A 22,384-nucleotide genomic window follows, 5' to 3' on the forward strand; every position below is an offset into this window, starting at 1 on the left:
TTGTCTTTTTGCCTCATAATAGGAAACCACTGATTGCTTGTGTGGAGAAACAGCTGTTAGGAGAACATTTGACAGCAATTCTGCAGAAAGGTAGATTTTCCTAACTTTTGTGTCAAGTTACCCTGCATGGTCGCCCTTGGCATTTTAAGGAAGTGAGTGAAACGGCGTAAATACCAGCTTAAGGACATCCATTACAATGAGACAGTCACTAAAAATCGTTGGCAATAACGAGCATGTTAGCCCTGGAAACACCGGGAAAGGCGTCTGGTAGAAATCAAGAAATCACAGGACATGCTGTTCTCAGCTGAAGCCGCTGAGAAACCCCCTGGGCCACAGACAGCTTGCAGCTGGGTCCTTGTGCGATGCCTACGGGCGCTGGCAGGCACAGAGCTCCCAAGGGTGCAGGCTGGTCACACGGGCTGTGCGGCTGTGGTGGGGCTTCCTCCCCACACCCCCCAAGAGGCTGAACACCACGTGAACTGCCAGGTGGCTGGGGACTTCAGCCAGAGTCCCGAGTATGCCGGACAAACCCTCTGCTGGCAGAGGGAGGGCGCAGCACTGCTGACTGGGCAGCGTGCCCTCTTGCGCCACATCCCTGGTGCTGCTCGTCAGGCCCTGGTAAGGGTGGTTCCAGCAGCTACTGTGTGTCCCAGAGGAGCGTCCCGCCTGCCCTCTGTGTCTGTGCCCTTCACAGTGTGCTTAGTTTTCTGGGGTTCAGAGGGCATGGTCTCCCCCTTTTCAGTCCTTCACGGTACTTTGTATAACTATTAGGTGTGTAATGTTACCATTTGAAAGTCATGATGGAGCTACAGGATTTATTTCAAGATGTTGGAGACCTTAAAGCTTAATTATGGGGAGGCCCAGAATTATGGACGTAAATTATAAATTATAAGAAAAATTTTTTATTTGCATCACTAGGTCAGAATGTAATTCGGAGAAATAAACATACGGAGCCCTTGCTAAAGATGTGTGATTCTGGCCCCAGGACGCACCTGTGTGCACCTGTTTATCTCCTTTGATGTGTGGACACTGTGCCCACGTGACAGAAGAACCTGAGACTTGAGTCACATGGCTCACACCTCCCCACGCCTGGCCTCGTAGCCTCTGCGGGGCTGTCACAAAGCAGACATCTTAGACAGTTTTCTCTTCCTGATTTCCATACTGTTTTAGAAAGGCTTCGTAAAAATCTAAATACCTAAAACAGGAAAACCCCCAAAAGTGCTATGTTAAATACTTCAGAATCCCCAACGGACAGCAGACGCTTCTCTCCCACGGCTTATCGCATAAGCGGATAGAGTGGATGACCTGACAGGTTAGACTCGGGCCCCCAGATCTGCTCTCTGAGCGATGATAGTGAGAGGTGCCCAGGGGCGCTGCCCTGGCCGCTGTGTTAGTCGGACTGGGGCTCTGGCGACCTGAATTGAGCAGCACGGCCGCTAGCGTCCTCTGGCGGTGGGGCCTGGCCAACGGGGCCGCGTAGGACTGTTTCTCACCCACGGAGGACAGGGGTCGGCCCCACACGTGTGAGGCGCCCGTTCACACATGGACCCCCGAGCCGCCCTAACGCTCGCTGTGCCGTCGCAGGGCTCGACCAGCTGCTGGACGAGAACCGAGTGCCCGACCTCACCCAGATGTACCAGCTGTTCAGCCGCGTGAAGGGTGGGCAGCAGGTCCTGCTGCAGCACTGGAGCGAGTACATCAAGGTGCGTGGGGCTGTCATGATGCGCGGTGACCGTGCCTGTGGAGGGCAGCGTCCTGTCTCCTGGCCATGTGGCTCCCGACATGGGGAGGGGCTCTTCTCGAGGCGGGGGCTCGGGTGGACAGCAGTCTTGCGTTTCCTCCCCGATGACTGAGGCAAACCTTTTCTGAAAGATGGCCCCGCCTGTGAGCACCCCACAGCCAGACGTCATTAAAGGCTGCCATCGGTCACCTGCCTGGGCTCCAGTGCCACGTACAGCCACAACTTTCAAAAAGTCGCATTTCTGTGCATCTGATTTTTAAACACCTCATGCCTTTGCTCATCGACCATGAGAATGGTTACACGTTTTGGTGTATCCATTTGGTGGCATGTGTGCTGCCACGTCTCCCACCATCCAGATCCGTTACTGTCACAGTGCTGTGATGTTTCTGTGACGCGTCTATATACGGTCATGGGAAGGCAGCAGCAGGGCCCTCATGCTGACGGAGGGGGTGGGGGCGCACAAGGCTGTGCTGGTGACAAGTCGGGGGAACAGCATACTCTGGGGCGGGGGGGGGCAGCCTGGAGAAGCTGGACACAGTGTGCCAGTGCCAGGATCCTGGTGGTGATACCATTCTGCAGCTTTGCCGGATATTGCCATCAGAGGGAGCTGAGCCAAGTGTAGGAGGGATCTCTGTTCTTTCCGCTGCACGTGAATCTGTAGTGGTCACAGAAAGTTCAGTTATATAGAAAGGATGATGGAAAGCTTGCACGCATGCTGCTTTATGGAATAATCAGTCCTAAGATTGCTTATCTGCCTCCACATGGGAAGCTCATGCCCACAGGCACAACCCCCTGATACTTTGTACACAACAACATGGAGCTGGACGTGGTTACCAACTCACGCCAGCAACAGAGCTGTATGTTCCAGAAAGATTGGAGAACGAGGACTTTGCTGACGAGTAGCCCTAGGAGCAGGAACGTGTGCTGAATGCGAGAGCTCCCCTGTACACATGCAGTCCAGGTCTTAGAGATCAGTGGTGTGACCGCTGTTCCTGAGTGTCCGTCAGCGACATGCAGTCACACTGACAGGAGTGGAGATTATGTTCTACACTGTGTCGTTATCACAGTGAAGCTGATCCCTGGCAGTGTGTGTGTGTTATTTTTAAATGCACTCAGTACAAAAGTGTACGGAGGAAAATCCCTCCCACCCCGGCTGGGCATACCGTGTCCCTCTTCAGAAGGGTTCGCTGCCAGTTTCATTTGTACCATTTTGCCAGTAATCTGCCTTCACTTATGTATAGGATACGTAAATATGTGTATGTATGCTATTAAGACCAGTTTTCCCAAAGTACATATCTGAAAAGACAAAATTGGACTGAGGGAATTTTGAAGATCTTACTGGCTTTATTTGGTACCATCCAGCCGATAGAAAGGAGCCTCGGGGAGCTGTGTGATAGGGAAGCCTTTTATAGACAGGACAGGGCAGGACTAGGAAGTTATCCTGGCAAAAACTGATTGCTTGTGGCAAGGTCACCTTCCTGAGGGGATGACAGGGAACCGTCTGGCAGATGACGTCACTAGTGCTGACAAGCCCAGTGATTGAGTGCTTGAAGACTCTGTTCCTCGGAGGGGCCAAAACCTCAGTTAGGTCAGGTGTTAAGCCCTGGTTTGCTGACGTGAGGCTTAGCACAGTGACTCCATTTGGGGCCTGCTGTCTCTGTCCCTTCTCTAAACACATCAAATAGTATAATTGTATCTACCAAAGTTTATATCATCAAACAGCTAACTATTATTGTCACATAATAGACTTCTAGTGATGTTTAATATAGCATTTTTCAATTAAAAATGCAGCCTAAAACTGGGCTTTGGTTAGCAGTGGAAGAAAAAGGAAACTCTAGTCAAGAAGTCCAAGTAGGTGTGTTGGGTTAATGAGAACGTCTGAGAAATTTGTAAGTGAAAGTTTTCAGGTTTTTTTTTAAATGTTAATTTATTTTGGGCAGGGGGTGGGGGTTGGTTGGGGAGGGCAGAGGGAGAGAGAGAATCTCCACGGAGCCCAGTATGGGGCTTGAACTCATGAACTGTGAGATCATGACCTGAGATCAAGAGTTGGACGCTCAACCAACTGAGCCACCCAGGTGCCCCAGTAAAAGTTTATTTTTGTTTTTGTTTTTAAGCAGTGGACATTTTCCCACTAATTCACAAATTCTTTCAAAAGCAGGATTCAAACACTGAAGCATTAATTGTATATTCACTTAACTTCTTGAACGTACACTGAATTTGTGGAACTTTTGAAACGATTTAGTATTTAACACGAACGGTGATTATTAAAGTCTCAGGAGAACATGTGTGGTGCCGTTACCTGCCACTGATGCGGTGTGTGTGTTCTTGTAGACTTTCGGGACAACAATTGTCATCAATCCTGAGAAAGACAAAGATATGGTACAGGACCTGCTGGATTTTAAGGACCGAGTGGACCACGTGATAGAAGCATGCTTCCAGAGGAACGAGAAGTTCATCAACTTGATGAAGGAGTCCTTTGAGACGTTTATCAATAAGAGGCCGAATAAGCCCGCAGAACTGATAGGTAGAAAACGTATTTCCAGACGTTGTTTTAATATGGGAAAAGAAAGCAGAACTTAAGCAAAACCTTTCCCCAGAATCTTTAAGCTCCCCTTGGGGAGGGTGGAGAAGGGTTGTGTGTATACTTATCATGTGTGTGTAGAAGCACACACGGCATTTATAAGGGAGAACGGAGCAGTGATTTTGTCAAGTGGCAGCTTGATGTCGGAGAAGAAGGAAGAGAGAGTACAGAGGTGCTTCTGGTTCTGTCTGGAGCACGGCCGCTGATCTGCGCTCTGGGATCGGAAGAAGAGGGTTTGCTATATACGAGTGCCTCGGCGTTACGAGGGTGACGTGACCAATTAGCATGGAGACGTTAGTGTGTCCCTGTCTTCGCATTATCTCACCAGCATTAAAATAGGGTAAAATTGGATGTGGTCTTAAAAGATCACGTTTTAAGATGAAGCAGTTTTTAAACTATCACTTTATACAATTATGTCGTGATAATAGCAAAGCATATTTTGGGATTCATAGACTCTCACTAGTCAGTGGAAGTTTTTAGGCAAAGGGCAAAGAAAGATGTAGTAAGTACAGTGATTCAGCGTTGAACTTCCTACTGTTGAGGGTATGTGATGGGGACATGGGGTTCGTTGTGCAGTTTCTACCTCTGTGTATGTTCAGAGGATTTCATAATGAAAAAATTGTGAAGGGAAAAAACTAATAAAAGCAGCAACGAAAGGGGCACCTGGCTGGCTCAGCCAGTGGAGCGTGCGACTCTTAATCTTGGTGTTGTGGGTTCAAGGCCCACATTGAGTGTAGAGATTACTTAAAAAAAATTAAATCTTTAAAAAAGAAAAAGTCAGCAACCAAACAAAAAATTCACAAGGCAGTTTAGCTTGGCCTTCATACCACTTTCTGGATTGTGGTTTCTCCAGAGGTGGGTATTGAACTCCTGGAGTGTGGGCTTCTGGAAGGCATGGCCAATCTGTGGTCTCAGGTACGAGAGGCCTGTGTTCAGGGATGCTACATCTGGAAGGTGGGGCCCTCCCGTTGCTGGAGCAGCGGTATAATTATTTATCTCCCATGACTTGAAAATACTTCTCATAGAAAATTCACATGATCTGCCTTTTGTCATAAAATAGTATCTTTTTGGAAAGGTTCTAGAGTGTTGCTGTCTACTTTTTGCTTGTAGAAATTAAAGATGCTCTTTTTTCCTATTTAGAAAATGTATTATATAAGAAATACTTGTTTTTTAAATACTGTAAACTTTTACTCTCACAGCAAAACATGTTGATTCAAAATTGAGAGCGGGTAATAAAGAAGCAACAGACGAGGAGCTGGAGAGGATTCTCGACAAGGTCATGATAATATTCAGGTTCATTCACGGTGAGACACACTCTGCGCTGTTCCTATTAACATTGAGCAGGGAGAGACGAGACGGTCAACACATCTGTACATGGGCCCCCTCTTTTCCTTGAGACAGATGGACAGAAACACTCCCGCTTCTGTGTCAGCACGGGGAATGGAGGGGTGGGCGCCCACCGATGGCAGCGCGGGTGTCCTCCTATGGGGGCATCCCGCGCAGGCCCCTGCCGAGCTCCCTGCGGCACAGCCGCCACTGGAGTCTCAGCAGGAGTGAGCAAGTGCGCGTTAATAGTCCAGCGTCTCACGCCATTTTCATTTGCTTATAAACAGGGAAAGATGTCTTCGAAGCATTTTATAAAAAAGATTTGGCAAAAAGACTCCTTGTTGGAAAAAGCGCCTCAGTAGATGCTGAAAAATCTATGTTGTCCAAACTAAAGCACGGTAAGCGTGTGGGCCCCGGGGTGTACCCATCCCTGCGCTGGGCCTCGTCCCCGGGGGTGCTCACGCCTCCGCTTCTGTCCCAGAGTGCGGCGCGGCATTCACCAGCAAGCTGGAAGGCATGTTCAAGGACATGGAGCTGTCCAAGGACATCATGGTGCAGTTCAAGCAGGCAAGCTCTGTTTGTTTCACATGGGACAGCCGAACAGGAGCCACCCCGCTTTAAGTTATGTTGGGGGGGGTGTCAGCCAAGGGAAAACCCTCCGCCTTGAGAATCATACTGCTCATGTCCACATGTCCAAATAACTGAAATTCAAAATGAAAAAGAAAAGTAATCCCTAAAAATGCATAAAAATTTTTGATTTAAAGAAGTGTCCTAGTGTCCTGTATTGGTAACATAACCAAGAAAGAAAAAATATCCCAAATGACTTTGGAACATGTTGCATGGCTTCAGTGGGATGTGTTCTTGGGACTAGGTGCAAACACATGTTGAACTGTGGTTTGAAAATTACACTGTTTACTCTTTTACGAACTAGTTATTTTTGATGACATTCTACAGTAACTGTTTCCTCTTGGTTTTCTTTGTCTTTAGTATATGCAGAATCAGAGTGACCCAGGCTCTATAGATCTAACCGTGAACATACTTACGATGGGGTACTGGCCAACATACACACCTATGGAAGTGCATTTGACTCCAGAAGTAAGTGTTTCAAAGAGTGTTTGCCCTTTATTTTTCATATATCAGTGTTGCCAAAGTACCATGGACTGCTTTGGGGTTTTTTTGTTTTTAATGTTTATTTTTGAGAGAGAGAGAGAGCGCAAGCAAGGGAGGGGCAGAGAGAAAGGAAGACACAGAATCTGAAGCAGGCTCCAGACTCTGAGCTGTCAGCACAGGGCTCAAACTCACAAACTGTGAGATCGTGACCCGAGCCAAAGCCAAGAGGTGGATGCTTAACCAACTGAGCCACCCAGTCACCATGCAGTAAATTTTAAAAAGTATTTGGGGAAAGGGCACCTGGGTGGCTCAGTCAGTTAAGTGTCCAACTTTCAGCTCAGGTCATGATCTCATGGTTCGTGGCCTCTGTGCTGACAGCTCAGAGCCTGGAGCCTGTTTCCGATTCTGTGTCTCCCCCACTGTCTTCTCTGCCCTTCCCCTACTCATGCTCTATGTCTCTCTCCCAAAAATAAACATCAAAAAAATAAAAATAAAAAAGATAAAAGTGTCTGGGGAATAGTTATGGAAACCAAATACATTAAGTGTTTTATTTATTTTTGAGAGAGTGTGTGCGCGCGTGTGCATAAGAGGGTAAGGGGCAGAGAGAGGGGGACAGAGGATCTAAAGTGGGCTCCCCGCCGACAGCAGAGAGCCCAGTGTCAGGTTCGAACTCAGACCTCGAGATCATGACCTGAGCCAAAGTTGATGCTTAACTGACTGAGCCTCCCAGGCACTTGCCCTGTGGACTTCTTACACACATACCATGCACAGAGATGCTGCCTGTCACGGAGTATTTAATGAGAGGTTTTTTTAAATCACAGAAGTGAAACTGCAGGGTTCTTATAGCCTCTGGAAAACAGCATTTCACCATGACGGCCTGTGTCCCCTGGCTGGTTTGGGGTGGAGCCGGGAAGAAAACAGCAGGGACAAGGGCCTTCTAGAAAGGACCAAGAAAGGCACCTGGGAGCCCAGGCTGGAGACAGCCTGTCGTGAGGCTGTTTGTTCCGTTTCCAAGACTCTCTGTTTCAGGGTTTTCTTCTGTTTCTGACTCTGCTGGTTGGTCTTTGTGGTTGTTTCCTTTTTGTGTTTGTTTTAACTGGTTATTGAAGTACAGTTGATGCACCGTGTTACTTGTCTTCTCCTGTGGGCCCTCCACCTCTACTCTAGACGCTAACGTTCCCAGAGCCTATCAGCTCCCTTCTCAGCCCACACAGGCCCTCAGCCTCCAGCCTGTGAGTCCGTGGTCCTGAGCACATACGCACCAACGTCCCCAGGCTCAGACGCCCCAGATTGCTGCGGTCCCTTCCTCCCTCCCCAAGCGACTGCTGTCTGCAGGTGCCACAGCTGTGTCCTGAGCTGCCTGCGGGCTCTATGCCCCTCAGCTCCCACGTTCTCCAGGGCTTCTGTGCCCCCCTCCAGAAAACCTCACACCAGAAAACCACCTCCAGAAAGTGAGCCACCTCCAGAAAACCTCACTCCACCCCCATCCGTCCTCAGCATTTGACTGCTGGTTAAGACTTCCCTCCCCAGACGCTTTCTCCAGAAAACCCTCTGTCACCTCCTCACCCCGCTCACTGGGCCAAGCAGGTCCATCCTGGGTGTGTCTCTTGTGGCACTTTGAGTTTGTTTGCTTCTTATTTTGAGGTGATTCAGACTTACAGAGACTTTGCGAGAATAGTTCAAAGCATTCCCAGAACGTGCTGCCTGTGTTTTCAGCACTGACACTTGAGAGGCTACATCATACCTCCTGCACCTAGTACTTTAGTGGGTACTTCCCAGAGACACTCTCGAGTCAATTACTGCCATAACAGTTTTATCCCGGGGGAGGGAGCTCTCTCTGCTTTTGTCCAGACACCGTCCAGGCCCCACACCACAGTTACCCCGGTCCCCTTCCCCGTATCAGCTACACCAGCCTCTTCTTTCTTAACGCTCACACATCCCAAAACCGCACACCAGTTTTCATGAATTATGTCCACTGGGCTCATCCAGCAAGGGTCCCACACAATTTGCTCAGCCAACGGCTCATCAGGAGGTACCTGCTGTCCGTTTGCCCCCGTCTGTTGGTGTCCCATGTTGTCGTTGGTTAAGGCTTTAGCTGGCTTCTCTGTGTGGTTAGTGTTTCTCCTGTTGTACTTTTTTTTTTTTTTTCAACGTTTATTTATTTTTGGGACAGAGAGAGACAGAGCATGAACGGGGGAGGGGCAGAGAGAGAGGGAGACACAGAATCGGAAACAGGCTCCAGGCTCCGAGCCATCAGCCCAGAGCCTGACGCGGGGCTCGAACTCCCGGACCGCGAGATCGTGACCTGGCTGAAGTCGGACGCTTAACCGACTGCGCCACCCAGGCGCCCCTCTCCTGTTGTACTTTTGAAGTAATCTGTGGGAAGGTATGTGGACGTGGTGTGGACCTCCTCTGCCCCACCAGATTCTCCTGCTGGGCGATCCCTGCTCAGATCCACTTCGCCTTGGTCAGCAGTGACCGTCTCTGTCCTCCTCTGGACAGACTCGCGGACTCCTGGTTGCTTGCTCCGATGCCCCTGTTGTCTGCTATCCAGCTGCTGGAGCCCCTGTCAGCTCCTCTGTCCTTGTACTGGCCCTCGTGGTTTCCTGGTACTTTTTTGTTGTCTAGCAAGAGATGCTGAAGGCTTACTGTACTGGCCTTTGTAAAAATACGCCCACAGTGTAAACACAGGGGAGGAAGCCATGGGGGAAACGGACTGCAGCTCACATTTCAAGCCGTACAGCTGAGCGGCACCTGCGTCCAGTGCAGAACTTCGTCATTGTGGCAAACAGAACCCTGCCCCCGTGGGGTTGAGCGTTCACTCCTGCTCCAGTGCCCAAGCCTGGGCACCTGCTGGCCCGCTCTGGGTTTTAACATAACTGCAGTCACACTTGGTGGCCTTCCGTGTCTGACCTCTTCCACTCACCGTGCGGGTTCCACGACATGTAGCCCACATCGTGCTTCCTTTGTGAAGGCTGAATGATGTTCCACTGTGTGTGTGGACCAAGTTCTGTCCCTCCGGCCAGCTGGCTGGCCACGGACACTTAAAAGGTGCGTTTACCTTTCGGCCACTGTGAATAACGCTGCCGTGAGCACAAGTGTGCAGAAATCTGTGTCCTAGTTTTCAGAGCCTCTGGTACACACCCAGGAGTGGAGATGCGGGTGAGAAGCTGGTTTTCCACTGCAGCTGCAGCCTGTTACGTTTCCAGCAGCAACACGGCTTCCACTTTCCCCATATCCTCCTCAGTATTTGTTATTCTGGTTTTTGATCAGAGCCATCTTCGTGGGTATGAATTGGTATCTCGTTTTGGTCAGATTTGCTTTTCCCCAATGAATGATCATTTTGTCGAGCATCTTTTCGTGTGCCTATTGGCCACCGTAGCTCTTCTGTGAAGAACTTTCTATGCAAGTCCTTTGCCCATTTTTTACTTGTGTTATCTGTTGCTAAATTTTAAGAGTTCTGTGTATATTCTGGGCACTAGATCCTTATCAGATATGTGATTGGCAAATATCTTCTCCCATTCTGTGAGATATCTTTTTACTTTTTTGATAGTGTTCTTTGCACAAAATTTTAGAGTTTTTGTAAAGTCCAGTATGTTTTCTGTTGTTACTTTTGTTGTCATATCTAAGAACTGTTGCCACATCCAAGGTCTTGAAAATTTACCTCTGTTTTCTGCTAAGAGTTTTATCAATACTCACTCTTACATGTGGGTGGGTCTCTGTTCCATTTTGAGCCTGGGATTGTAATTGGCACATAATAAGCACCCAGTGTTAGCTGCTGTCCTCTTACCATGATGATTATGGCCACTCCTAGGAATTAATCGCAAGGAAAAAGTTTTTAGGAAGTTCATCACCTTATTAGCTTTTATTGGTTGAATGTCATATGGCACCAACTATGTTTTCTTTTTTTGCAAATTACTTGTTAAGTTGACTTCACACCCCCGGTGCAGAGCCCAACATGGGGCTTGAACTCATGACCCTGAGATCAAGAATTGGATGCTTAACCCACTGAGCCACCCAGGCACCTCTAGATATGTTTTCTGAAAGAGTCGTTGTCTTTTGGATATATACTACAATACTTAGAAACGAAATGATAATTGTGCCTGGGATCTGATGTGGTTGAATGTGGGTGTGGGTGATAGTTCTGAAGTGTGAGGATGGGGTTGCTGGGCAGATGCAAGACCAACGGGCATCCTGACCAAAGGCACCGCTTGGACAGAGCGCAGAGGAGCTGACAGATGCCCCAGGCAAGGAGAGCGGGCCTTCGCTCCCTCGCTGATGCCCTGAGCTCTCTGTCCAGAGGGGGACAGTCACAAGTTGCTATGAATGCCCTCAGAGCCAAGAGCAGTTGGAGAAGGCCTCTGTGAGGAAGGGGCTCTAAAGATGACCAGGGGGTTACAGAGGGGTGTCCCTAGGCGGAAGCCTGAGGGAAGACAGCACAGCGTACTCGTCCAGTGGGGGAAGCACAGGGCAGGCCAGTGCAATCAGTGGTTCTGGAGGACAGGACCTTGGCAAGCCTTGGAAGGGTTTTACTCTTTATTTTTATTTCTTTTTAATGTTTGTTCACTTTAGAGAAAGAGCATGTGAGCTGGGGAGGTGGAGAGAGAGGGGGACAGAAGATCTGAAGTGGGTTTTGTGCTGACAGCAGAGAGCCAACGTGGGGCTTAAACTCATGAGCCGTGAGATCATGACCTGAACCGAAGTCAGACGTTTAACTGAGTCACCTAGGCGCCTCAGAATCTTTTTTTGTTTGTTTATTTTTGAGGGCGGGGGGAACATGCACACATGGTTGAGCGTAAGCAGAGAAGGGGCAGAGGAAGAGAGAGAGAGAGAGAGAGAGAGAGAGAGAATTCTAAGCGGGCTGTACCCTATCAGCATGTGGGCTTGAACTCACAAACCGTGAGATCATGACCTAAGCCAAAATCAGGAGTCAGGCACTTAACCGATTGAGCCAACCAGGCGCCCCAAGAGTTTGACTCTTTATCCTAAGAACTTGGAAGCAGCCAAGGATGCTGACAGGGCAGTGAGCACAGTGCAGACTATCTGACACACAGGACCCTGAGGGCGCCCATGTGTCCAGGGTGGAAGGTAGACACACCAAGGAGACCTTGGAAGGAAGGGACATGAGACAAAGACATGGAGGTCTAAGCCATGAGTCACTGAAGGCAGGGAAGCCGCCTCTCACAAAGCTATTTCTGATCGAAGCCTGATAAGAAGAACCCATTGGATTTGGCAGCACAGACTATTGGCTATCCTGGCTGCAGAGCAGTGAGAATGTCGAGGGAACCGAGCAAACAAAGTGAGAGGGAGTGTGCGGGACACTAGAAAATGCACCCTGAAACACTGTCAGACAGCAGAACCCATCTGTAACTAAGCAGGAGGCCAGGGGTGGGGAGGGCTGGACACCGGGAGAAGGAGGAGGGGCTTTAAAGGAGTGAGACCACAGCAGTAAAGAACTGTGAGAGGGACGCCTGGGGGGGGCTCAGTCAGTTGAGTGTCCAACTCTTGACTTCAGCTCAGGTCATCATCTCAGGGTTCATGAGTTCGAGCCCCGCGTTGGGCTCTATGCTGACAGCTCGGAGCCTGCTTGGGATTCTCTTGCTCTCTCTCTGCCCCTCCCCTGCTTGCTAGAGCACTCTCTCTCTTCTCTCTCTCAAAAATAAATAAACTTGAAAAAAAAGAACCACGAGGGGCGCCTGGGTGGCTCAGTCGATTGGGTGCCTGACTTCAGCTCAGGTCATGATCTCATGGTTCATGGGTTTGAGCCCTGCATTGGGCTCTGTGCTGACAGCTTGGAGCCTGGAGCCTGCTTCAGATTCTGTGTCTCCCTCTCTCTGCCCTCCCCCCACTTGTGCTCTTTCTGTCTCTAAAATAAATAAACATCAAAAAAATTAAAAAAAAAAAAAAAAGAAGAAGAACCACAAGAAAGTTTAGAAGGTAGGAGAAATCCTCCCAGAAAGTAATGATAGAAACAGTGGCACGTCATGCCTCCTAGACAAGACTGTCTCCGGTGCTTTCCAGTGCCCTCCCAGCCTCACCACAGCCTGCTTCCCAGCACCCTCCCAGCCTCACCACAACTTGGCAGGACACAGCTGGGCCTGCAGACGGTCTCTGTGGTCTTGACTGCATGTGCCACTGGCCAGGGGAGCCACAGCGTGGGCTGTGGAGACTGAGGAACACAACCTGTCTGTGCATTAAGTACCACTTGAAGCAGCACCCATGTAGGAGGCAGACCCCAGTGTGCCAGAGTGGCAGACATTTGCACAGGTAACAGAATAATCCAAAGAAACACTGTCAAAATAACAACTGATCTTTTCATTCAGCTGTTAAAAATTTTGAAAGCTTTGTAAATTAAGCAGTATGTGGTTCTTTGGATGTGTGGTGTTTAGCATAATTAAACTTATTGTTTTCCTGTGCTTGGCAGATGGTTAAACTTCAGGAAATATTTAAGACATTCTATCTTGGAAAGCACAGTGGTCGAAAACTTCAGTGGCAAACCACGTTGGGCCATGCTGTTTTAAAAGCAGAGTTTAAAGAAGTAAGTTCTTTGTCTGTTTCATAGACAAATAACATATAAATATGTTAATAGAATATTTTTAATTGTGGTTGATCTTTGGTAACAAACAAAGGAAAAGGTCATTCGGCATAACTCCGTACTGCCTTTTCTTGATCAATGATAATAAACAGCTGAAGGATTAATATTCCAATCAATAAAGTCAATAAAAAGTCAATAAAGATAGAAAGCATTTACCTAGCTGAAAAAAGAGCAAAGGAGTGCTCGCTTCAACAGCACATGTGCTAGAATAGGAATGATACAGAAATCAGTGCAGCGACCCGGAATGTGTGAAGCTTCCAGGTTTAAAAAAAGAAGAAAGCAAAGGATGTGAAGAGGCAACTCATAAAAGCAAGACTAAGAAATCAAATTCATTGAAAACCTGTTCTGTTTTTCTGCCAAACATTTGCAAATTACAGTCCAGTGAAATGCCACATTTCGAGTACTGATTGGTCAAGGCTAAAACCTCGAGGAACAGCGCCATATAGAGCGTGCTTTGGTCTCACATATCCCGCCTCCAAAGTCACAGGCTTTGTTACAGTGGTGCCAGTTCCAGAAATTCATCATAATAAGACGTTTTCACAGAGCAGTGAATAAGCCCGTTTGTCGCGGTGCTATTGCTAAAAGGGACGTTATACAAGAGGAAAGTGCAGACGGTGTTTTGATACCAGAAAGAAGCAGGTCACAAAACAATGCCTGCATGTTCCTGTTTAACTGCAGCTTTGTAAATAAGATTCAGTTGTATACACCAAGCAAAAAATTTACAGAATGACTACTTTGCTAGCTGTTACCATGCACTAGGCACCGTATCCTATAAATCCTATGTGCATGGATACTACGTATGTAAATTGCATGTATCCTCTCCTGCCTCTGCAGACCAGGTGGGGCAGCCATGCTTCCCCACCTCCACCCAGAGAGGCCGGTCCTGGGGGTGAAGCCCTCTAGACCCCAGCCGCTTTCCTGCACACAGAACTCACAGGTTTACACAGGGTGCGTCCCATGCTCTTTCAGGGGAAGAAGGAGTTCCAGGTGTCCCTGTTCCAGACACTGGTGCTTCTCATGTTCAACGAAGGGGACGGATTCAGCTTTGAAGAAATAAAAATGGCCACAGGGATAGGTAAGAGTCCTCGCTCCGTGACTGTGTGGCCTCTGCGTGTCCTTGTTGTTAGAGATCAGCCCAGTCTCTGCCCATCACACGTGAGTGTGGGGTGTCTTTCACCATTGTCACGTGTCCTCACTTCGGTGCTAGTCTGTGCCCGATTCTCTCCCCACCCAGAGGACGGTGAGCTGCGAAGAACGTTGCAGTCCCTGGCCTGCGGCAAAGCACGAGTTCTGGTTAAGAGTCCCAAAGGGAAGGAGGTGGAAGACGGGGACACATTCATGTTCAACGGGGAGTTCAAGCACAAACTGTTTCGAATAAAGATCAACCAGATCCAGATGAAGGAAACCGTACGTATAAGCTTTCTTGTGTCACTCACTGGGTACTTACCAAGGACTCATTCGTTTGTACGGTCAATTCCTAAGTCTTGTAAGAGCACTTTAACGTGGGAGGGGTGGTGAGGTGGTGGCTGTCACAGGCCCACTGGAGTGTTTGTAGCATCGAAGACATTCTCAAGTGTCTCATGTCCAGGGCAGGTCCTGGACCACCGCCCTCAGGTCCTTCCAAACAAGGGAGCCCTTGCAGCCTGAAGTGCTGCCACGCAGGGGAGGGGGGAGGCAGTGGGCCCTGGCATGTAAATGAGGAGAGGCCTTGTGAAGGCACCAACCCATTCAGACAAGACCAGGGCAGCGTCACAGCTTCTTCACCCCCCTCAGTCGAGCGTGGTCGCTCCCTTACCTGGAAGTGTTCAGGTGGAGCCCGGTGGGAAAAGAAGTTCAGATTACACAAAAAGAAATGCAAAAGATCAGTAAGTATATGAAAGATGTTCATTCTCATCAGTAATTTTTTTTAATTCAAGTTAAAATAATACCCCAGGGCTGCCTGGGGGGCTCTGTCGTCGAGCAGCAGACTCGTGATTTCATGGGTCCAAGCCCCACAGAGCCTCCTTGGGATTCCCTCTCTCTCACTCTCTGCCCTTTCCCCACTTGCGTGCGCTTTTTTTTTTTTTTTTTAATTTTTATGTTTATTTTTGAGAGAGAGAGAGCATAAGCAGAGGCAGAGAGAGAGGGAGGCACAGAATCTGAAGCAGCTCCAGGCTCCAAGCTGTCAGCACAGAGCCCAACGCGGGGCTTGAACCCACAACCCGCGAGATCATGACCTGAGTCGAAGTCAGTGCTTAACTGACTGAGCCACCCAGCCACCCCCGCTCTTTCAAATAAGTAAAAACTTTGATAAAATAATACTCCACTTTTCATCTGTCAACATGGGAAATGTTTAAAAGTTTGATGATATCCAGAGTCGGCAAGTATATGGGAAAACAGGCATTCTTTTTGTGCTTTTACTTTATTTTTAATGTTATTTTTGAGAGAGAACAAGGAGGGGAGGGACAGAGAGGGGGGACAAAATCCCAAGCAGGCTCTGAGCTGTCCAGCATGGAGCCCAACACAGGACTCGAACTCATGAACTGTGAGATCATGACCTGAGCCGAAGTCGGCACTTAACCGACTGAGCCACCCAGGTGTGCTTATTTCAAAGTGGGACTGTCACCTCTGTCCCCTGGAGATGACCTCTACTGCCACTTCGACGTGCAGGTTTTTCCTGTGGTGTAAATGTCTAATCTTGTTTTTTCTGTAACGGGATCACTCTGCAGATGGCATTTATATGTGCCGTTGTGCAGTCTGGTCTTGTTACTGTGGGTCTGCTTCCATGTCAGGACTTGGTTTCTCACGGGTGTAGAGTAGTTGGTCCTGTGTCCCTCAGGAGCTCGGCAGCGCCCTTGGGGAAAGGCATTCAGGTGGTTTCGATCTCTACTGGAAATAAGATTACATTAAACATCCTGTGTACCTATTAGCTTGTTTCTTCAGTATAAAATCTTTGCCCTGGAATTACAGGGTCAAAGAATGTGGACTTTTGTTAGTCTGGCCACTCTTTTCCAAATGGAAGCCTGACAGATCTTCCCAGATTTCAGTGTCTGGTTTCACAAGAGGGCCAGCCCTCCCTCTGCCCGCCCTGCTCTTACAGGCACAGATAGTTCATTGCCATTTTAGATTGAATTTCTTTGAGCATCTTTATGCCATTGAGTAGCTTATGCACATCATGTCTTTCTGATCTTTAATTCTTCATGTTTTGTTTTTTAATATTTATTTTTGAGAGAGAGAGAGAGCGTGGGGGAGGGGCAGAGGGAGACACAGAATCCGAAGCAGGCTCCAGGCTCCGAGCTGTTAGCACAGAGCCCAACGCGGGGCTTGAACTCACGAACCCAAGATCATGAGCTGAGCCGAAGTCGGATGCTTAACTGACTGAACCACCCGGGTGCCCCTAACCCAATGTTTTTTTTTTTTAAATTACTTGTACTTTTCTATTAGTTTTTACATTTAAGTTTTTCTTTGAGCAACATAGAAATTAATATCAAAAAGCAATCTAACTACTCTTCCTATTCTAAAACTGAATTGAAAATACCGTTCTCTGACAACTTATTTGAATTGTCACTTTTGTTATATATTAAATTCACATATTACGAGTCAGTTTTTAAATTCTCTTCTACAAATTCTATTGATCTCTTTCATATCCAGGACCCAAATTCTTTTAGTTAATGTACCCATTCCTATAAATTTATTCTCCCAGTAAGTTTGAGAATAATTTTATTGTGTCTTTGCCCTCCAAATAAGAACATTAACATTTTTTATTCAAAGTGCATTACATAGTTTTCAGTTTTCATTTTGGCTGTACTAAATCTGATTCTTATCTGTGTATATATATAAGTCTCTTCTCTTCATGGGAGTTTTCTACTAAAAGTCTTGGCATATTTCTTATTAGATGATTCAACAAATACTCATTAAGCACCTACTAAGGCGTAGGTCCTCTGTGAAGCACTGAGAATTCATCTGTGAATAATAACTTATTCTTATAAATCTTGGTTTCAAGGAACTTTCAGCAGACAGGTACCAGATGATTACACATTGTTTAACTTACTACACTTGAGGTAGGAGACAAAAGCACAGTCCGACACCGTGGGTCAGGGAAGGCTTTCCCACCGAAGGCCACGCTGAGCCAGGTGAGGCCTGAGGAGGCAGGCCACAGACAGGTTATATACAGACTGGTCAGAGCTATGAAGAATTTGGGGAAGCCACTGAAGGTTTTAAGCAAGAAGGGCGAATAAAATGCTGGCACCTATTAAGGGGATCTTTTCTGTTTACATGTGTAACCAGTTATTGCCAGTATGTATATATATCAACACCATTTACCCTTGTGTACTCTTCCTGCGTCCAGCCACTTCATGAAATTCTCGTTGGCTTTGATGGTTTTTCAGTTGATTTTCTCGGATTTTTGGATTCGTAGCTTATCTACAAATAATTACCACATGTCTGCTCCAATTTGCTATAGTTCTTTTGTTCTCTTACTGCGCAGCTAGAACTTTCAAAATCACATTTGTATGAAATAATGGTGCTACCAGGCTTTTTCTTCACTTCCTGATTTTTTTTCTCAAGTGGCTGGAACATTAACCTGTTTGGGGTGGTGTATCCCTTTGGAAGTGCGATGGAAGCGTGGCTTCTCCCTTTCTGAAACTCACTTACCTTACATGCGGGCACAGACCTGTCTCCTGTAGATCAAACAGGCCTCCAGTAGGTTGCTGTTAACTAACATGAAGTTGTTATCAGGAGCTGTGCTTTGCTTCTGGTAACAGCTTTTTATCATGTTCAGGTGGGGTTTTTTTCATTGCTATTTGTACGTTAATTTGTTTTAGATCAAGGATAGGTTTTCAGTTTGCAGCGTCTGTCAAGAGATCACATAATCGCTGTGACCTCAACACAACTGTGATGAAATTCATTCCATTCCTAGGTTTCCTGATGCTGAGCAAAGCTTGCATTTCTGGAATAAACTCTGGTAGCTATTGTGTTTTATTCTGCTTTCTCTTCTGTGCTACTGGATCTAATCCAGGATTATATACAGTTGATAGTGTTTTGTAGCTTTTTTATGAGGGGAATGTAACTTTACATTCTTTTTCAAGCTTTGGTACTGAAGTTGGGCTATTCTTGGGAAGCTAGGTTTTGCTAGAACAAATAAAAATGCATAACAGAATAGGATTTACCCAATGTTTGGCCTTTCTTTGCATCAAATTTTCTTATCAGGGGTGCCTGGGTGGCTCAGTTGGTTGAGCATCCAACTTGATTTCGGCTCAGGTCATGATCTCACAGTCGGTCCTGAGATCAAGCCCTGCATCAGGTTCCGTGCTGAGTGTGGAACCTGCTTCAGGTTCTCTCCCTCCCCTGCCTGTGCTCGAGTGTTCTGTCTCTCTCCCTCTGTCTCTCTCTCAAATAAGAAAAAAGTGTCCCATTAAACTCAACAATATGAAATAACACCCAACTGTATCTTTACACTTCACTTGTGTGTGTGTCTGTGTGCAGATTGAGGAACAAGCCAGCACCACTGAGAGAGTGTTTCAGGACAGACAATATCAGATTGACGCTGCTATCGTCAGAATAATGAAGATGAGAAAGACTCTTGGTCATAACCTTCTAGTTTCTGAATTGTATAATCAGCTGAAATTTCCAGTAAAGGTAAATGCACATTAGCTTAATTAAACTTAAAGTACTGCGCCGAACATTGAAAAAGCATGTTCAGTTCCTAACACATTAGAATCATTTGTCCTGCATTACAGGTGATCATTTACTGCAGAAATCTGCCTGTGTGTGCACACCAAATGTCAAAAAACCGGCAAGTGGGACAGTAGGGTTTTTATCCCAAATGTTCTTTGTAACCGCCCCAGGAACTAGAGGCCCCAAATCTGCCACCGGCACAGACGTTGACACCTTGTTAGGAGGGGGAGGGGGCCGAGGCAGGTGCTGTAGCTCCAGGCGGGTTTCTCAGTGGGGTGGCTATTCAGGTCATGCCCTGTGATTGCGGGGAAGTCCTACTAGCTGCTCATTTATTCAGCACTGACAAGCTCCAGAGCATTTTCTGTTTTGGTGATACCTCCTCATTTCTGTGCATGAGAAAGTCAACCCTGAATCCTGTCTGTGCCTGCGTGTTTCTAGGCCGGAGGGTTTCTGCCCTGGCTGTACTTGGAGCACTGACCAGGTAGGGAAGTGTTAGGAAGAGCTCTTGAAAACAGGCGCTTCCACCTGGGAAGTATGGGACTCGTGAGGCCTGGCCCTGCAGAGACTGAGCCTGTGGGGTGAAGCTCCCTGGTTCTGCGGGGTCCCGTTGGGCAGAGGAGCAGCCGGCCCTCCATCCTCACTGAGGGAGTCAGGGTGAGCAGACACCGTGTTCCCCTGGGCGAGCACGCGGCTGCCGTGTCCTCTGCCACGCAGGTGTGGGCGCCCAGCCCTGCCGTGTACAGCCTTCTTTCCCCCTCGGGCCAGAGCCAGCGCCAGCGCCCACTTTCCCTCTTACAGACAAGAGGCCCAGCGGTTACAGCACTGACCGGTGGGAGGCATATGCGGTGGCTGTAGCAGCCGGCTCTGCCCTGGCAGGACCTCGCGTGGGTCTCACTGCATTTCACGAATGCTCCATCCGTCACTTGATAGAAAGCTAGGCCTTTTGATGGAATGTGCCCTTGAAGGGAGAGGCTTGCTCATAAATGTCAACATAAGTGTGCTTTCTACCACGGCGGAGCCAGAGACGTCCTCGCGGGGCTCGTTTGTTAAGGCGTCAGTCATCTGTGGACCTGTGGTTACACGACATCAGCAGCACATGCAGGAAATACAGGACTTGGGGACAGATGTCCTTGCAAAGGATGAAGCTGCCCTGAGACGTTACCAGATTCCCCTTTCAGACCAATGAAAATGTGCCACCCAGTAGGATGTGCCCTGTTTATGCGTTCGTTCGTGCTGGTAAAGAAGGGTTTTCATCTCCTCCCTCTCAGCCTGCTCAGACAGTAAATTCACATGAGAGCGCTTGAATCAAGAGGCCATGTTAGCATTGTCTCTGAAGGAGGGACTTGGATTGTCTTCGTTTTATAATTTGGTTATAATTATAAATAGTTTACCTGTAGATACGTATATTTTATATAATTATAATTACTTCGCGCATATGTTTCCCCGTGTTTGTAAATTTACCGCCACTATAATTGAGGGGTTTCGTTTCTCTTTTTTAGCCTGGAGATTTGAAAAAGAGAATTGAATCTCTTATAGACAGAGACTATATGGAGAGAGACAAAGACAATCCGAATCAGTACCACTACGTGGCCTGATGTGTCGGCCAGCCGTGTTCTCTCAGCGAGACCCTAGAATGTATCTTCAGAGCGGTGAAGCATTTCTGTGCCGTTCCCAGGACTTCTGAGATTGAGCCAGCGTGGAGACTTTTGGATTAGAAGGAAAGGATGATTCTCAGATCACCCTTCACAAAGCTTAGGGGTTTGCCAGCGGCATGTGTGTCTTTCCTCCAGTTCTTCCTCTTCCTCTTTTCAGTGTTTAAACTGTCGCAGCTGCTCAGGCAGAATGACTTTGAGATTGGACGAGAAGATATTGGGTAAAAGAGGTTCCTTTGTAAGGTGTTGCTTTTGTAGCAGAAAGCTGACAGCTTGGTGTGGGGTGTGTGTGTGCGTGTGATCACAGATGCACAGTTAGACCCTCCGTGCTGTGTCCGTGGGCTGCAGAGTGGGCTGATGTGCTCCTGAAGGCGGGGGCTCCTGGTGGATGGGCATGTAGGTTGGAAACCAGAGCCCTTCGTTGGGGAGCATTAGGAAGAAACAGTCAGTGTCAAGAACTGACTCCTCAGTTCTGCAACGTCGATACCGACATCTGTCCGTTTCCTTTATCTTCCATGTTTTTACACTCTGATGACGGACTTCCCAGAGCGAGGTTTCTCGGCGAGACCCCGCCTTGCCGAGACAGCACTGGGGGCATGCTCACTGCGGTGAACTCACGAGCGTCTGAGTTGCTTGTGAATTTTCTGTTTAGGGGTCCAGGGGGCAGTGTGATTGCACCCACTCTTCTAAGATTGTGTCTCGCAGCCCCTGCTCTTCGCACCGAGGTGACCGCTGTCTGGTTTCCTGACTGCAGTATTTGTACGATGGCGTACAGTCGCTCTAACAGAGTTTGGTTTGCTTTACAGCCTTACGCAGGGAAGCTTGTTGTCCACGCTGTGACCACTGTAAGGTGTGGCAGGAGACACTCGAGTCCTGATGTTGGGAAGGTGGTTTTGTCAAAAGATTAAAGGATTTTGTTGGCACCTGGTTTCATGTTGTGTGTGTACAGGTGAGGTTGTGTGGGGGCCGACGATGTCAGTACCGTGAACTGTAACAAAGATCCTTTTCTGATAACATTTCAGAGTACTTTATATTTTACATAATAGCATGTTTCACTTTGATTAAAAGCTACCAAAGGAATTTTGATCATGGTATAAGTGTTTAAAGCAATATTTTCTGGGATATACCAAGTTTATATAATTTGATTTTGTGCTAAATTATTAAAAACTTCTCCCTTTTTGAAACATGCGTGTTTAAAATATGACATCTTATGGGTTTCCATGTGAAAATCTCGCCCTTCAAGTATCCTCATTATTTCTATATTTGTAAATTTTCATTTGTGAGTTCTATGATTTGTGGTCTATAAAGACCAAATAGATTTCTACTTCTTAAATTTTATGTTCATTATTTCTAGAGATTGTTAATATTGTAATTTAATGTAGACTTACTCTGAATAAAATTAGTTTAATTGGCCTTAAAATTACATTAATAAAACTTGTGCTGTGTGAACTACACATTCCTCCTAACTCTTTAGCGACTTAAACTTTGTGACCAGTACAGCGAACAGAGGAACCCAGCAGCAGGCCAGGCACGTTCACAGTCATCTCCCGGGAGATGGGCCATCGCGCCGTCCTCCACCGCAGACTGCACCCGGTGGGGCCGGCAGGCCGAGCAGACCGAGCAGATCACGCTCTCACAAATCAGGTGGCGTCTGTGTTGTTGCAGTGAGAGGCCAGCGTGGCGGAGCAAATGGGACAGGGGAGACGAGGGCAGGGAAGGACACT

The 22,384-nt window shown here is 47.6% G+C and overlaps 1 protein-coding gene across 1 annotated transcript in view; it reads left to right on the forward strand.

The window, feature by feature from the left end:
* Positions 1 to 22,114, forward strand: part of CUL4A (cullin 4A) — a 46,282-nt gene extending 24,168 nt beyond the window's left edge. The window contains exons 9-20 of the mRNA XM_047081908.1: positions 23 to 90; positions 1,585 to 1,703; positions 4,073 to 4,265; positions 5,522 to 5,626; positions 5,936 to 6,046; positions 6,130 to 6,215; positions 6,636 to 6,743; positions 13,183 to 13,296; positions 14,323 to 14,428; positions 14,588 to 14,760; positions 18,817 to 18,969; positions 20,508 to 22,114. Of these exons, the coding sequence (XP_046937864.1) occupies positions 23 to 90; positions 1,585 to 1,703; positions 4,073 to 4,265; positions 5,522 to 5,626; positions 5,936 to 6,046; positions 6,130 to 6,215; positions 6,636 to 6,743; positions 13,183 to 13,296; positions 14,323 to 14,428; positions 14,588 to 14,760; positions 18,817 to 18,969; positions 20,508 to 20,603 (1,432 nt within the window). The 3' untranslated portion in view covers positions 20,604 to 22,114. The remainder of the gene's footprint in view (positions 1 to 22; positions 91 to 1,584; positions 1,704 to 4,072; positions 4,266 to 5,521; positions 5,627 to 5,935; positions 6,047 to 6,129; positions 6,216 to 6,635; positions 6,744 to 13,182; positions 13,297 to 14,322; positions 14,429 to 14,587; positions 14,761 to 18,816; positions 18,970 to 20,507) is intronic.
* The last annotated feature ends 270 nt before the right edge of the window (positions 22,115 to 22,384 follow it).

Source organism: Lynx rufus, unplaced genomic scaffold (genome assembly GCF_022079265.1).
Source record: "Lynx rufus isolate CCGP_SWC_20201006 ecotype Redwood Valley unplaced genomic scaffold, mLynRuf1.p SCAF_1, whole genome shotgun sequence".
Lineage (NCBI taxonomy): Eukaryota > Metazoa > Chordata > Mammalia > Carnivora > Felidae > Lynx > Lynx rufus.